At 43.3% G+C, this 17,665-nt stretch overlaps 1 protein-coding gene across 1 annotated transcript in view; it reads left to right on the forward strand.

The window, feature by feature from the left end:
- Positions 1-14,347, forward strand: part of LOC126864272 (neurogenic locus protein delta) — a 48,317-nt gene extending 33,970 nt beyond the window's left edge. Inside the window, exons 5-6 of the mRNA XM_050615453.1 lie at positions 2,935-2,995; positions 8,550-14,347. Coding sequence (XP_050471410.1) covers positions 2,935-2,995; positions 8,550-10,569 — 2,081 coding nt within the window. The 3' untranslated portion in view covers positions 10,570-14,347. The remainder of the gene's footprint in view (positions 1-2,934; positions 2,996-8,549) is intronic.
- The last annotated feature ends 3,318 nt before the right edge of the window (positions 14,348-17,665 follow it).

The following is a 17,665-nucleotide window of genomic DNA, read 5'->3' on the forward strand; positions in this document are numbered from 1 at the left end:
CCAAGGGCCGGTAGAATCTGTGCGATTTGCCCGTTCCTTTCGTCGTCCCGCGGGATCCAGCAACCAAACTCGAGACTCGTTCCTCACGGTTCTCCACTCTATAAATACCATACGCTCCTTAGCGCGTCGAGACTGGCGAGCTCCATCGAGAGCCGCCTTCGTGGGCCGTTGCGCTCGGTGCCAAGGTCACGCGGCCCATCGGCCCTCTCCTCTCCTCTCAGTGGCCCCCACACGCTCTGCCACAGGGTTCACCTTCTCTCCTTTATCCAGACGAACCACCTTCAACCCCTTCATTCAGGAAGACACTAGCCGACCGAGTTCTTCGCAGATCTTTTGTCCAGCTTGTTTTCACCTCGCGATCTCTTAACTTCTATATTCTTTCTGTGAGCTGAGAGAAAGACGTGCCTTTATGAAAGATTGTTCATCTGTGAAATGTTCTTTCGGTAGGGTTAGGTTGGCCTTGTTTCTTTTTCTTTCTTTTTTTCTTTTTCTTTATTTTCATTCGGTCGATGGACTTATTCTCTTTCCAGTTGACCGATTTTTCTAAGGCACGCCAAATAATTAAGGAATTAACTTTTGTCATACAGTTTCGAAGGAAGCATCCAACTTGAAAATACTTTTGAGATCTATCCGTTTTACTGGACTGGGAAAAAAGAAAGACGTACCCTGTAGAGAGGGTTTCTCATTCATGAAACATCCTTTCGATGAAAGAACTTTGCTCTTACAATTTTTACAAACGAAAATATAGTCTCCGTTTAATCTGATCGTGGGTTTTTATCATTTGAACTAAAAATCGTAATTAATGGAAGAATTAGTGAAAAATTCTCTTGTATATATGTAAATTCTAGTTATATCTTCTTCTGTTTATATTCCATTTTATTCCAAGTAATTAGGGAATCGACTGTGTATAATTTCGAAGTGTGCCGTTGAATTCTGGTAGTCGAAAATATCGTTAACCACGAATACTTATTGTACTGCAAATAAAAAAATCCACTGTGAACAATTTCGAAGTGTATCGTGTAATTTTTGTATTCGACAAATATCGTCGACCTCGAACTCCTACTTAACGAGTTTCAGACAGATTCCGCAACGCGTTTTTGGAGAACGTGTGCCGGCGTATAACGTGTACGAAGGATCATTGCGAAATATAAAGATCAGAGAAGTTAGAACTGAAAGATTGCTGAAAAATTTCACGGACGGAAGACACGTGTGCGGGAAATAAAACCGATTGAAGACGCGATAGATGCGCAGAGGAGATGGTGTGGTGGTATGGCAGACGCGATCCGCGATCTATATGCTCGAGGAACGTACGTAACCGAACCGGTGGCTGGCAGCCAACTGAAAGACTTTGGATATATTTGCGGACTGGATAAACTGCGCGACACGTGACACAATTTCGTTACCCTTGCTGGCGTGTGCTGCTATGTGAACGATCTTTCTCCTCGTACCCGTCCTGTCCTGCTCTTAATTTATTATCAGAATTTGGTCATCAGTGTGGGGAAACCATATTGAACAATATATAGAAACGTCGTTAATTAAAGTATCAACACGTTGTGTACATTACATTTTTCAAGTTTCGCTTCAAGTACTCTTGGCAAAATGTTTTTATTAAAATAATGTTTTCGTGCATAGGTTTTTGCTTAGAACTTCGTTTCTCCTGTTTGGAAAATATGACAAGAATAGAAGTAGGATTATTCTGTTTGCATAACTCGCATGAAACGTTACAAGCGTGATTTTCTAAATTTATTACAAATTGTCACTTGTTAAAGAAGACAAACTGTCTTTCAATTACAATACAGTTACAGATACATTAAAAAAAAAAAAAAAAAAAAAGAAATGCCTAAACGAACAGCAGAAGGTTTTAAACGAGGTTTTAAACGTAATTATCGAGCTTCAGAACGATTTTCTGACATCGTTGTAATTCAGTTTACTTCGTCTTCATTTTGGTTTTATGTTCGAGTCAAGGAAAGTGGAAGATTCATGAAATAATTTTGAAAGGAGGCGGAATTGGTCAATTAGCAGGGCGTTAGAGGTGATTTCACGATCGCAAGATAAGAATCGTCACACGTGACACAATTTTATCATCCTTGTGGGACGCGACCGTGTGAGCGCGAGCGCACGCGCGCGAGCGAGCACCCGACAACGTATCGTTCACTACTACGTGCAGCTATGCAAGGAATCGTGCGGTCAGACTCCTTTCCTATTCAGGATTCCCAGAAAACGGGAACGATTCGTGGTATATATGACATAAATTTTAATTAGATACGATTCCCTCCATCGTATATTCGAGGTGTGAGCGATACCGACTTCGTGTTTATAAATTGGTCCTTTTTGGTCGAGGAAGCAAGTACGAGACATTACGACACCTGTGTGCATCCACTAGAAATTTACAACAGAACTACCATCGTTTCGCGGGAAATTTGTGCAAAATTCTTTCTATAAAAATAACTAGCTATCGCAGCCTTCGAGGTGCCTAAGCTTCGACCTTCAACCTCCAACCTCCGCTCTCCATCCAAACGTCTAATCTCAAAATCAACCGATCAAAGGATCGTTCTTTCCAAATCCTTTCAAACGTTCAAACTGTTTTACCAATTTACCACGGAAAACTGCTTTGCATAATTTACTCTCTGGATAAAGCAACCTCTCTGACCTGCATTGTCCTGTCCCAAAAGCAGCGGATCGATTTTCCATTCGAGTTTCTGAACAATTTAACAATTCGATTAACGGCGACACACAGTGGGTCCTTGTACAGAGAAGGAGAGAGAGAGGAGAGTAGCACGTTGAATTATCGAGTTCTCCTGGTACCCGACTACCTATAGCAGAGGAATGCATCGGGATGCATCGTATGGTACCGCTCGTGCAGTCGTGAGGGACGCGATCGACCTCTTGCGGAGAGTTGCCTTAACCTTTTGGATTTTTTCTTACTCGTTTCAGCCCGCTGCCTGCCCGGATGCGACGAGCAGCACGGACACTGCAGTCGACCCGACGAGTGCATGTGAGTATACGCATACAATCTACCATTTTTCTTTCTCTGTCTTTTCCCTTCATGATAATGTGTACATGTAGCCAACTTAGTCTTCTTCTTCTTCTTCTTCTTCTTCTTCATCGTCGTCGTCGGTCTTCTTCTTCTTCTTCTTCTTCGTGCGCCTTTTCTTTTTCTTTTTCCTTACTGATATTACATTCCTGACTCGATACCTGTACGCGTTGTATCATACTCGTGCCGCATTAATAACGACGCGACGCGACGCCTCGATAAACGAGCTTCCCGCGAAAGTCGATCGTTAATGAGTCTAACGCGATCGATGATCCAGCCGTGTTAATTGCCTCACCGTGAGAATATTTTCAGTTCCGTTTTCGAATCCTTTCTCTAATGAATCATCGAAATTCTGCCTACAATCGTTTATTTATAGTCGAATCTTCTCCCCGAATTTCAATTTATTAATTATTTATCATTTACAATTTCTAGATCATCTACTTATTCGGAAGTCGTTACGACACCGTGTACGATTATCTATTGCTATAATCCTTTCGTTTCCTGAATTTCCATTTGCCAATTATATTTCGTTATATCTATCGATTATTTATTAAAGATTAGGGTCCTGCTTAGCAAACAGTAATAGTTATTAACGATCAGCTGCATTTATTGAATTATGAAAACCTTCGCAATCTAATATCGTTTCAAGATTATTGAAAATATCGAATAATGTATACCGAAGTGGATTGCATATCGAATCATCTAAGCAACTATACTATACAGCGATAGTATTTACCTACAAAATGTCGGAATTCTCGATTCGTTGTAAATAATTTGAGAAAACTGTTCGCCTTATCCAATCAAGTATTTCCATTAGCATAGCTACCAGTTTCTGCGATTGGGTCGCGCCATTCGATTTTCCCTTGACTCGGGGATTGGTGCGCGATTAGAATATCATCGGCGGAACTCGTTTCCGGGTGTTGCGATTCCCCTCGTTCCTGTTTCACCAGTAATTTCACAGTCAGAGGCGCGTCGTGCACGATGATCGTCGGGGGTCGAAGAGAACGAACAGAAATTCGAAGCAGCCGGCTTGTTTCCGCCGTAACGAGGGAACCGATCTTGCATCCGGCACGAATTTTCTCCTCTCGCGTCCTTTTATTTGATTCTCGTCTTCTTTTGTCGCGTTTACGCCACCCTTTACTTTCGTCTATTTCGAAAGTCGCGCGATTGTGTCGTTGAACCTTCTAATTCGACTCGACGAGTGGAAAAAAGAACACGCTGACTAAGGGCAGAGATCGATTCGGGAATTTCTGTATTTGCCGAGAATCCTGCTCTATAAATATGCCGCTGCCTCGAAGAACTCTTTATTGTTCTCGTTGGCGCGCGAATTTTTTCTCGGCTGCAAGAGAAGAATACCTTCTTCTCACCCTCGAGTTTTAAGCCTTAGACGATTCTAGAGACGCGTAGAATGTGAAATTCGATCGCTGTTTTCCCTATCTTTCATTTTGATTCGTTTGGAGAAAGTTTTATGCCCGTTAAAAATTCTAATATCAATGTCAATGGGATAACTCGATTTAACTTCCGTATGTTATTTATCCAATTTTTCTTATCGTTGTGGATCATCGTAGATTATTATTAGCAGTTATCACGAAGCATCGTTGGCTCGCGATCATAGGAACACAACGATTTAGCTGTCGAAAATCACGATACTCGAATTTAGAAGGAACGCAGTTAGAGCAGATGAAGATTCCGCGATAATTCCGATCTGTCTTCGCATGGGACTCGAATCTCGGTGCGACGTTAACCCAAGGTTTAGAGTTAACTCGATCATCTAATTACTGTACGAGACTGGGGTTAATTGTCCCGTTAGCCGCAGTCGTCGGTCCCCGTCGAGTTCCCTGAGAGCACCATCCATGTCTCTCCTCCGCCATTCTCGTCCACTTTCTTTCCCAAGGGGTAATTCTCATAAAGTCGTGGAAAAATAATATTTTCGAAAATAGACGGGGCACTCGTCCAGGTTGTTCGCTGAGACGCGGCTTTTAAAGGTCCCAGACGATCCGGAATTTATGGGCGTACCGTAGACGCGTAAATAAACAACATACCGAGTCGTCTGTAATAAATTGTTCGTTGAATATCGTGCAAAATACTTTGAAACATTGAGGGCTTTGCTGTAACTTCGCTCTGAGACGCGGAGCATCGGTTTTCATGTCCAAGGAAAACCTGTTGCGAAACGAGCATAGAGGTTCTCGACGATTGTAAATTTTTGAATTGCAGTGTAGTTTTATTGGATATGGATACTTTAAAGATGATTCAACTGCATTAATTTTCTCCTAATTATAAGAGACGAGAGTCGATTCTCATAGAGCAACATATCGTAAATGGACTCGAGGATAAGAATATAGAAGCAATGTTACAAGCAGGCTACAGATATTTGTATAAATTTAGATTTCGTGCGAATGCGAAGTGAATATTAGAAGAATGAAATCTAAACGAACATTAGTTTCATCTTCTAAATACTAGAATTAATATCTTGATTCTATAATATATGGTATATTTATTTCTGGAAATTTAGATGACTCGTAAACGCATAAAAACATCCGCAGACTGATCATAAAGTACGCAAGATATTTGTGGCGCCAACGTAGTGATGGATGGTGCAAAAATAGCAACGATCAAACGTTGACAAACGTTTCGAGGAAAGGTTTCGAATAAATAGCAACGTATTACGTGGACAAAGGGTAATCTGTTTTCTGGTTGCGTAATCGTATGCGTGGAAATAGTCGATACGATCGCTAAAAGCAGTTGCCATCTTAAGCCTCGTGGGATGTTGGCCCCATTCGTGATACGTGAAAGAATCGCGGCCCTACGGTGTCCCATTGAAATTTCGGAGTCCATGGCCGGAGCCGTACGTGTTATTGTAACTGAATACCGATGAGGATGCATATCGTGCATCATTTTACGATCTTCCCATCCTTATTTCTTTTAAACGTATCTACCTAATCTTATACCTACATAATATTTGCAATTTCTCCAGTTCTTTTTTCACCGAGTACCGAGATACTTCTAAATATCGGTACTCGAATATACCACTATTTTAAATTACCCTTATCGATAGTCTTGAACATTGGTATTTTCGAATACCGGTATTCCCGCACGCTAATATGCCTAAGTACCGGTATTCGTGCGATTCCCGAACTCCACACTTCTCCTCTTTCACTTCACCGTTCCAGCAATTACTCGATTACCTAAACTCCTTGAGTGTCAGTACCCGAAGGTATTCTACCGACTTTCTAACTTTATTCATTTCGTGCATTGTTCTAATTTCGAATACGATAGCACTAGGATCAAGAATATGATCATTTCTCCGTATGGGTACCGCTGAAAGCAGGCTGCGTTTCTTCGCGGTCATTAGAAATCCGTTTCGCGCCCTAGGAAGAAGATTCGTTCGCTAGAGAGGACAGCTCGAAGAATCTCATTGGCTAAGCTCACGCGCGAATATATAAACTTCCATGAATTTGTATATACATATATATTATGTATTTGTGTGTATGTGTGTGTGTGTGTGGATATATATACGTATATATGTACATATACATATATGTACATATGGTGGCACAGTTCGACTTATTCTGTTCTACCTTCTATACTCTGTTCGCGGACCTGCTGCTCGTCTTTCCTTCTTTCTCTCTCGATTACGATTACGTTGCTCAGTGTATACATGGGATTTAATGGTATAGTCATGCGACGTCGACTGCTTTGGGGCTATCTCTCTTGTCTCTGTTTCTCTCTACTTCTCGATGTGTGTATGTATATATGTGTGTGTGTGTGTGTATGCGTGTATTATATATATATATATTCATATATATATAATATGCATGTATACATGTAAAATATATATATATATATATATATAAATGCAGAAAGAGAGAGAGAGAGAGGCGGATGGGTATTAGTGGGCAGAGCAAGGCGCGCGCACACACAGAGGAGCGTAACCTTTCCTTGACCCGCATACTGAACGGCTGTGCCGAGACTCGAACCGTGGGAACACAACTCGACGACTCGTCTCCCCACTCTCCTTCGAATTCTACCTCCTCTCCTGTCTCTCTTGACTAAGGTTCTTCCTCCCTTCTCTCGACGGTTCTCTCCTTTTCCTTCTCCTTCCTCAAGCTCTTCGTCTCTCTCTTTCTCTCTCTCTCCCTCTTTCTCTCTCTATCTCTCCCTTTCCTCCTGCTCATTCTATTTCTCCTCTTCTCTTTTCATCTTTCTTCCTTCCTTCCTTTCTTTCTTTCTTTCTTTCTTTCTTTCTTTCTTTCTTTCTTTCTTTCTTCCTCTGTTTCTTTCCTCAATGTGAATTTGCGTTAGTATATATTTGTATTAGTGTACATATAAATGCGCAAGGAAGGTGTATTTATACGTAATATCGTGTATATATATGTACGCACGTCTCTCTTCATTTCTTCCTCTCTCTTTTTAGTGCTTGCTCTTGTTCTATCTTTTCACCAAACGTCTTTGTCCTTTCTATCTCGGTATAACCCCCTTGGACGTAATGGCCGACCACCATATCCTCCTCGTTTCCCTCCCTCCTGTGTCGCGGATCCAGCTCCTCTCTATACTACCTTCCTCCTCGTCGCCTTCTTCTTCTTCATCTCCGCGGCCTTTACCCACCTTCGCGTATCCTCTGTCACGGCGAACTGCCTTTCTTTTTCTGTTCAACCGTTCCGCCCGTTTCTTTTCCTCCCTTTGTCCCTTTTCTTCATCGCGTTTTCTCCTTGCTCTCTTTCCTGGAACTTCTTACCCAAAAACCAACGATCGTGTAAATCTTTGGTCACGATATCTATCGCCAGCTTTTTCTTTTAGTTCGACTCGTGGAACGAAATTCGGAAAGCTACCGCAACGATGATATACATCGTGGGAAGTTCGATTAATTTTATCGGACGTGAGAAATAGACGATGATTTCGTAGCATCTTATTTTTATCACATTCCCTAAAATTACGTCTCCGCGAGGATCGATTAGTATTTAACGATCCAAGTAATTAGAGTCTCCTACTCGTTACACCTCCACTGCTTGCATAAAGTAACTCGTGCGTTCGTACAGAATCACCCGGTATAAAGCTCGGTTACCTGGAAACGGGGATTCCTCCTCGTCCCATCTTCTACCTCTTTATTGCGCGTCCTCTATCGCGTTTCATCATTTTTCATACGAGTTTAACGAGGTCTTTGACATTCGTCTTCCACCAAGAATCTCAGAGGATTCTAATCGTCGCCTGTCGGGGGAAATTGTACCAACGGTTGTACCCCGAAAAAGATGTGAAAGATAAAGATGTTCGTGTTTCATTAAAAATTCTTCTTGTAACATTTGCAAAAAATGATGTTCTAATTAATTTCATTCTCACGTTGCTTCATTCTTTAAAAAGTTTCTCCGTTTACATTCATAGTTGAGTTAAAAGGAAAGCTTCCGTTAGCCGTCGCGCGTAGCCGCGGTTACTTTCTCCCCGTGTTCGTCGAACATCGAAGAAAAGCGGCAAACCGATCAACAGAGCTAACGAGCAACATCCTCTCTTGTCTCGGTTACAGATGCCACAACGGTTGGAAGGGAGCGTACTGCGACCAATGCGTGAGATATCCAGGCTGCCTTCACGGTAGCTGCCAGAAACCCTGGGAGTGCCTCTGCGACGAAGGCTGGGGCGGTCTGTTCTGCAACCAGGACCTCAACTACTGCACGAATCACAAGCCCTGCTTGAACGGCGGCACCTGCTTTAACACCTTTAACGGCCAGGGTTTGTACACCTGCTCGTGCGCGCCAGGCTTCAACGGCACTAACTGCGAGAAGCCTCTTTTGGACTGTGACTCGAACCCCTGTCTCAACGGTGGATCATGCTCCATGGACCCGCCCTACGGCAATTCTAGCCTGATCAGAAGCTCCGTAGACTCGTCCTCCTCGTCGTCGTCGTCGTCTTCGTCGTCGTCCACCAGGCAACATTATCGTTGCACCTGTCCACCCGGTTGGCGCGGCCGACACTGCGAGATCAGCTCGAGATCCTGTCGAGATTCTCCCTGCCATCACGGAGCCACCTGCGAGGACGATTCTCTTCACGGATACGTGTGCCGCTGTCCGCCCGGTTACGCTGGCAACGACTGCGAATCCCAGCTCGACCAGTGTTCCCCGAATCCATGTTCGAACGGTGGCACCTGTACAGACCTGGGTAACAGCTTCCGGTGCTCTTGTCCGGCCGGTTTCACCGGCGAACGCTGCGAAACCAACATCGACGACTGCCAAGGCGATCCCTGTCTGAACGGAGGAACCTGCGTGGATCTAGTCAATCAGTTCCGTTGCCAGTGCGTGCCTGGATACGTTGGTCGATTATGTCAAGATAAGGTGGATTATTGTCTGACGAAACCGTGCGCGAATGGTGGCCGGTGCATATCGGGAACGAACGATTATCGGTGCGCGTGTAAACCTGGCTTCACTGGCAAAGACTGTAGCGTCGACGTGGACGAGTGTCGAAGCGCGCCCTGTAGAAACGGTGGCACGTGTTTGAACCGAGTGAACGGGTTCCTCTGCCAATGCCCGGAGGGTTGGCACGGAGACACTTGTTCGGAAGAAGTAGGCAGTGGAACGGCCAATTTGCCGGCTCCTTCGAACACCGCAGCTGCTGTTCCTGCTGTACCACCATCCGGAGCTAGTTACTGGTCGGGAAATCTGTCCAGGCATATCGCGTCCGCGTCCGCGGAGCCACGAGACGCTGGCTTGACCACGGAACACGTAGTGGTGATAGCAACCCTATCAACGGCAGTTCCAGCATTCGTTCTAGTAGCTGCGGTCGCGGTGATGTGTATGAAGAGGCGACAGAAGCGAGAACAGGCAAAAGCTGACGAAGAGGCCAGGCTACAGAACGAACGAAACGCTGTTCACAGTAGCATGAGCAAAAGAAGCGGTGGTGTAATGGGTGGAGTCGGTGGTGGAGCCGGAGTTGGTTCTACCGGGAGCACCGGGGTTGGTATCGGTAACGTTGGACTGCTAGGAGGCGGTGGCAGCGGGATGATCAGCGGCGGAGGCGGTGGCAGTGTGTGTACCCTGGGTACCGGGGATGCTCACATGATCAAGAACACATGGACGGCGAACAAGAGCGTGAACAACGTCGCGTCTGCCAGACAAGACGACCTCGACTCGTCGTTTCAAACGGACGTCACGCTGGACAGCTCTTGCTCGGGTTACAAGCCAGAACCGGTGCTGCAAGACGGTCGAACGCGGACAACGAAGCAACTGAACACGGAGGCGGCCGCTCACAGGGCGTCCCACCTCTTCCAAAAGGAGAAGGACTGTCTGGGTCTTGGTCTCGGTATAGGCGTCGGTGTCGGCGTGATCGAGACTGCCAAGAGGTCGTCGGTGTTCGCCGGTAACGCGACGACGGACAGCTGTTGCGCGGCGGAGGCGGCATTGCTCAAGAGGCCGACGACCATCACGGAAGGGGGCAGTGGTCCACCGGGTAGTGGCGGCGGTGGCGGTGCCGAGACCGGTTGTGGAGTGTACGTTATAGACGATCACTATAGACACGACACGTCGCTAGCGGCGACACTCGCGACGGAAGTGTAGTTATTCTTCTTCTTAAACGAGTGTTTAACTGTTATTCTAGTAGTATAGAGAAACAGAGCCACGGTCGAACGAGATGACGAGATGGACTCTTGTATAATTCGTAAACGAACTTTTTCCCTTCTTCCGTAATGACCGGTAATAAGCTGTGCATGCCCCCGCGTGCGACTCACACGCGACAAATCAAGAACTCTTGTAAGAACTCTTGTTTTCTCTCTGTGTTTTTCACGTTCGTTTGGCGTTGCACTCTGTTGTACGCGCGCAACCACCGACCGACGCGACAGAGGAACCACGCGTGCGATATCCCTTTGTGCATGTACACGTACGCACGAGAACCACCACGAATGTTACACAGTCATCAGCGTGTGGTGCACCGTGCTTGGCTCTCCGTTATGGGCCAGCGGGTGAACGAGCGCGCGTTTCTTCGTGATTCCTTTGTTTCTCTCCCTCCTGTTGCGCAGGACGTCGCGCGTGAGAACGTTCCACCGGACTTTGCCACGACGACGACGATGATGATGATAATGATGATGATGATGATGGCGATGATGATGACTATGACGACAACGATGACGATGGCGATGACGATGACGGCGACGGTGGCTCGCGGTAGCCGTAGCGATAGCCACTATGCTATTGTTGCTGTTACCGCTGTTGCCGTTATTGTTCTCGATGGCAGAAAAGAAAGAAGTTGACTCGCGCGCAGACGTTCCGCCAGATGATCACGCGGGACGATCCTCGTCGACGTTGATGATGACGAGGAGACTGTCCTTTAACAAAAAGAAACGGAAGATGACGAAGAAGAAGACGATGAAGACAAAGAGGAGGAGACTTCAGCGAGAAGAGTTCGACAACAGGGGGACGAAATGAAATATACATATATATATGAAAATATATATATATACAATGAAATGCTGTGGAGGCGGACGATGGCGAATATCGTCGTCCGACTCGTCCTTAGGTATTAATATTATATATATATCATGTTTGAAGCGAAAACTTTGTACAGAACTAATTTATTATTATTGTTATTTACTATTATTACTATTTGCTATTATTATTATTATTATTATTATTAATATTATTATTCTAATTATTATTATTAATATTATTCTATCGTATCACATTATCATTGTTCCGATAGTTCTCCATTACTTCTTCTATTTTTCTCCCTCTCTCTCTCTCTCTCTCTCTCTCTCACACACACACACACTCTCTCTCTCTTTCTCTCTCACTCTCTCACACACACAATCTCTCTTTTCTCTGTTCTTTTTCGAATCGCGTGACTGAAGACTTTTCCCTCTCTCTTTCCTTCGTGGCTAACGAGAGGCGCGTTCGCGAGGATACTTACTTTTGCGTGTACACAATTGCGCGTGTATTGTGTATGTATGCGATTCTACGTGTGCGTTTCGTATATGTGTGCGCGACCGATAGCGACATAGCGTGCATGCATCGAGAGTATGTCTGTTTTGGTACGTGTGTGCGCGCGTGTGTGCGTGCTTCTTTCGTATATGTAGTATGTATATATATGTAAATATACATGTATATGTATGTGTGTCCATCTGTTCGCTTGCGAGCAAGCTGTGAGAGAGTACGAAGCAGAGTAACGACCAGAGAGAGGAGAGCGTTTGTATGTACCGTGCGTATATAGTTACGAGCGAGAAAGTTTACGACGAATCAGAATTCAAACGATGTTGCCCCTTCGTGAGATTTTTTTATTTTTTTTTCTCCGATTTCTTTCCTCTCTTTTTTTTAGACTTTCGGATAACGCTTTTTTTTTGGTCGACAAGCGATCGATATCGGTTCCTCTATTCCTTTTGTCATTTGCTAATTTCATAAGAAAAGATCGTATTTCTTCTGGGACGGTGCCACGTGGATCTTGAAACGAGGCTTTCGAGGGTACAGCTTCGGGATCGCAGAGTCCTTGGTAATCGCGTAAAATAGCAATGTACAGTAAACGTTGGAACAAACTCATCGTCCGGCAATCTGGGATATCCTGTTTCTCGCGGCAAGCCTGGCTTGCCGGATGATCGAGCGCTGAAATTTATGAATTAGCCGTTTCCATATCGAACCATCCGTTTGTACCATCGCATCGGTAACAGAAACGTCAAAGAGACGAGAAATCGAAAGAATTCGAATTTCGTCTCTTTGGGGCAGAAACGCGCGTTACCCGATCCGGAAGTCGTGAAAATTCCATGAACGGAGCCCTCCACTTGCCTCGTCCGAACGACGAGCACCGTCCCCGATCGTGGAATGTGACTAAAATCAAAATTCACGCACGAAACCAGCCATATGATCGAATAGCGAACTTTCGAACTGTGTTTTTTGTATTAAAAAGAGGAAACTTTACAACAAAAAAAGAATAAAGAAGGGAAGAGGAAAGCTTATGGAGAAAATTCGCTATCGGAGAATGTTTGAAAAGTTAGTTTTTATAAATTGAATAAAGTAATTGAAATGATTAGAATCGTTAAATTGAACTTTAGACGATGTTTCAAGGAATCTGGTAACTTTCTAGGGACATTCGACCATCGGCTTTCCTTCGTCCAACTTTTAAAACCTTTTCGTATCTGCGTGCGCCTCCGATGATGTGGCACATCACACAACGGTAAAATATTACTCGCGATATGTATAAATACAGATAAATAAAATGGATAAATAAATGAATATATAAATATATAGATAGAAGAAGAAATATATAGAAAGTATATATATATAAAAGTATATATATGTAAATGAAAAACCGGCGTCGTCGTCAACGGAGTGCGGACGACGAGACGGGTTATGTTTTCGAGATCGAAGTCAGCGAGCAATCGATAGCGATTCAAAGAAATTCGATAAATCGACTCTTTTCAGATAGGATTCGAATTATTTTTCGGTTGAAGTTTATAAAATCTATAATCGTTCGATTAAAATCTTTTTCATACCTTCATTGAATAGACAAAAAATTAGCTTTTTTATAATTACTTTGAAAAATTTCTCGCCCACTTCGACCGCGGAAACGCGAACAAATGACGATTATGTGTTGTTATCGCACGGTTGATGATAATTATTTATTTATATGGATGATGAAGCTGCTGAACAAACGATGATGAATATGATGATGAAGGATGCTGCTGATATAATGATAATAACGATGATTGACACGCTACGACGCTACTTGTCCGATACGATCAATTAACGCCGGTGGTGATAATAATGCTGATAGTGATGATCACGATAATAATGTAGAAACGTACGATGACGATGTAACGAACAAAGATTCGATAATGTTCCTGTTAATAAATAATAATGATAATTAAATAAACGAAACAACTTACCACAACACTAAGTCAGGTCACGTATTTCTTTTTCTTTTTTTTTTTTTTTTTTTTTTTGTCTCGCTCGTGAGCAAGGAGTATAGAATTTAAAAAAAAAAATATATATATATATACATATACGTATATAAGAAAATTTACGGGAAAAAAGATAATGGAGAACAAAATAGTGGACGGAGCGCATATTAAAAATTGTATAAAAAGAAGGAAAGAATAGAGAACGCGGAAGATGAGAAAAAAAAACAAATAAATAAAGAAAAACAAAGTGTGCGCGCCGGCACACAGCGTCGACGACGTGGATTCGGATCGATTAAGCGGCGATTAATCGATCGTTCGTTCACCGGTCGACCGGCGACGACGCTGGCCGGCATTCGTCGACCCATAATTAAACGAGAAGCACGTACGTATAAACGATTATATTATATGGAATACAATGTGTAATAAAGCTGTTGTCATTTTTTGTACTTATACTTCTTTCGACTGGATTTTTGATTTTTCGACGATTTTTTTCCGCGGCTTCGCGTCGAATTACCGCCTTTCTTCCTCCTTGTCTCCTTATCCACGCTTTTCTGTCCTCTCGTTAAAATCCTATCAAAGCGGCCCGATTTTATCCTTTCCTCGTATCGTAGATACCTCAGTTTTCGGGCATTGCGAGTTCTTAGTTTTTCCTCTCTCCACTTGTTCGCTTAAGATCAAAGTAAAACGAAGTACTTTTGTTTTTCTTGTTCCTCGTTCGATTGGATGTATTCGTATGTTTAGGAGAAGAGAAGCAACGCGTATACATTTAGGCTATACGATGTAAAGAGATTCCTAACTTGTTCGTAATTCTCTGTCAACTGTATAAAAAGAAGTTACGTTATCTATACACAGAGATGTATATACACGGAGATTTATTTGCGGAGATCTATTATGTATATTTGTAGGAGAAAATTGTACAATTGATCACGGTCACGATTTTGCGATTATTATTACTATTTTTATTCTTATTATCAATTATTAATTACTGTGTTACGATTATCGCCAACGTGTACATAGGGAAAACGAATTGTCAATACGATGATGCCACGTGAGTGACAGCGAACGATTAATAATGATTCATTAAAACGAATAAATCTGTGTCCTGCATTTCACCCTCTTACATTTCACGATTTATTATCTATACTTTTTAAAATAAAATGCCACATTACCCGAAAGCTTGAACATGATATTCCTAAGTAATGCACAATACGATACAACACAATAATAGTAACATAATATCATGAAATAGCAAACAGTACACTTGAATATTCAAAGGCTAACAAATGAAACGCGCAGTTGAATAAATCGTGAGACATTGATGCGATGTCTGCAAGAAATTAGACATTAATATACTATATGAACATATACGTACGGAAAAATAACAAGAAGAACTGAACCACGTTCCAAGAGTTACGCAATGCACGTTGAATCCTTAAAGGACGATCGCGAGCTCGCTATTTCCGCGGAGGGCCCCGCTTAAGAAGGCAAGACACGGATACATCGCGACAAAGTAGCCGCGAACGTGGCCCCGCTTGTGGGAAGATCGCGAAGAAACAGCGAACAGAAAGGGAGAGCGAGAAGGAGAGAAAACGAGAAAGAAAGGTCCGGCTCGATGGAGGAAGTCGCATCTTCTCGGAATGACATCAGATTACTCTGATAAGGGGACAACGATTTTATGTAACCCCGATCGAGCATCGTCTCTATACATATATACGGTTTCCATTAGAATTCAGGGAATCACGACGATCGTTCTGCTGCTGGAATAAATGGATTCGACAGCAACCGTCAACCTTGTGGCCGTTTCTATGGGAAAGTGATAAGCGTATGGACGCATGATTTGAATTCTAGAAATCGGCCGAGGATTAGCGTATTTCAACGCGTTAGAATCGTTCCTTTTTTCCCCTATTTTCTTATTATTTATTTTTATGTCTACTGCGCCTACTTTTCAATGCGTTATCATTGCGGTTAGTTTCTCATTTGTCGTCGTACAAGCATCGACTTGCATGGAAGGATACCTTGGTGAAATTAGTGTCACGAATACTTTATACAGTTTTGATGGTTCTAGTCTTTAGAACCCGCGGGATGAAAGCTGACTTTATGCGCGAATATTACGACTTTTGGCCGCTGGATAATTCCAAATGGCGGATAAAGGTCGGTTGGCAAAGCGATTCGTGGCGAAATTTTCAAACGATTTTAACGAACCTAAGAATTATAATAAATTCCTCCGCTTGTTTTCTCTTCGTTCAAATGTCTACAATAATAATACAGATTCACACACAGTGCATAAATAATCCAATCCGATGTTATCACCGAATACTAATTGCTGTTTTGTTGTTGATCCGTTCCGGCATCGATGCATGGGAATACAAATACCTGCATATTCATAAAACGATGATCAATATTTATGATCACGTTATTAGATTTTACCTTCTCGCTATTATTATCTCTTATAATAAATATTGATTTCAACGAGGCAGCAGAGGCAGGGACAGATGACGAGCACCTCGCCGCGATTTGAAAAGGAAAAAATATATCGAGCGAATATGTTCGAAAGTCGCTAACATCTGAGAAAATCTCGGTGAATTCGAATTTCTAGTACTCGAATCTATCGGATATTCGAACGCCCTCGCCATTAATTTTATAGAAGACGTCGACGAGAACAGGGACCGTGATTCCACGGAACACGGTCTCAGAAGATATTATACACGGTATACGATATAAGCAGAAGCCCGAGAACCTCGTGAAAGTCGTCGAAGTAACATCGTGGCCAAGCTACCCACGACTCATCGTGTCGTTATATACGCGCCGGTTATTACCTGCAGCTTTGCCGCTGCAAACCCATTACGACTGCCGTGGCATTCTTCGTGTCTATGCCTGCCTCCTCTCCCCACTCGCAACACCGTCAGCCCATCTTATTCTTTTCCACCTTTCCCCTATAGTTAATTAACATTTTTGCCCGTGCATTTTTCGCCGCTACTTCTTTTTATCGAAGCGTTTTCCGGTCATGCTTTCGCGCAATTGATGTTATTAGGAATCGAGAAATATTTGCGTATGCGTATGCGTATGCGCATACACTCTATACACCAACATTATTGGTTATTATAGGAAAATTAATATACGAAGATCGCATGGGAAAAATACGGCAAGCCGATTTCTGTTCATTCTCTCAGTTCCATGTCACTCGCTGTCTAAAAAGAAATATTCTTACATAACTTTCTCCTTATCGTTTCAGAAGTAATACGTCATGCCCGCTCGTACATGTCACTCGACCGTGTACGAACAAATGTTGTATGGGAAACTGTCGAATACTTTCCTCAGCCGCCGTGTATACTCGAAGGTCAAAAACTACGAAGCGAAGAACGAAGTTTCAGTCATTTGCGATCGCTGGTGTACTTCGTCGATGCTTCGTGGGATCTCGTTCGAAGGTTACGTCCAGGTGATCGATCGTTGGATCGAGGTTCGCCGATTTCTTGTTTAGAATCGAGGTTGTAAAAAGAACGGGCTATCGATTCAGTTGCCTGTCATCGTCTTAACTTATACGATTCGATCGGCGCAACGTTGACAGGAAATATCGTTCGAGATTTGTAACCGATCACCGATCGACTCTCGATTTGGAACGCGATAGACAAGCTCGAGCTACGAAACAGCGCGCGGAACAAGTTCGAAGAAGTTTTCACCATTCTATACGCGATGGAATATCTGGTCGAATCTAGGAAAGCCAACGGGGCGAAAGCGTTGAATGGTCGGAAGGGAATCGGCGGCCCGACGAA

This window comes from Bombus huntii, chromosome 3 (assembly GCF_024542735.1).
Source record: "Bombus huntii isolate Logan2020A chromosome 3, iyBomHunt1.1, whole genome shotgun sequence".
Lineage (NCBI taxonomy): Eukaryota > Metazoa > Arthropoda > Insecta > Hymenoptera > Apidae > Bombus > Bombus huntii.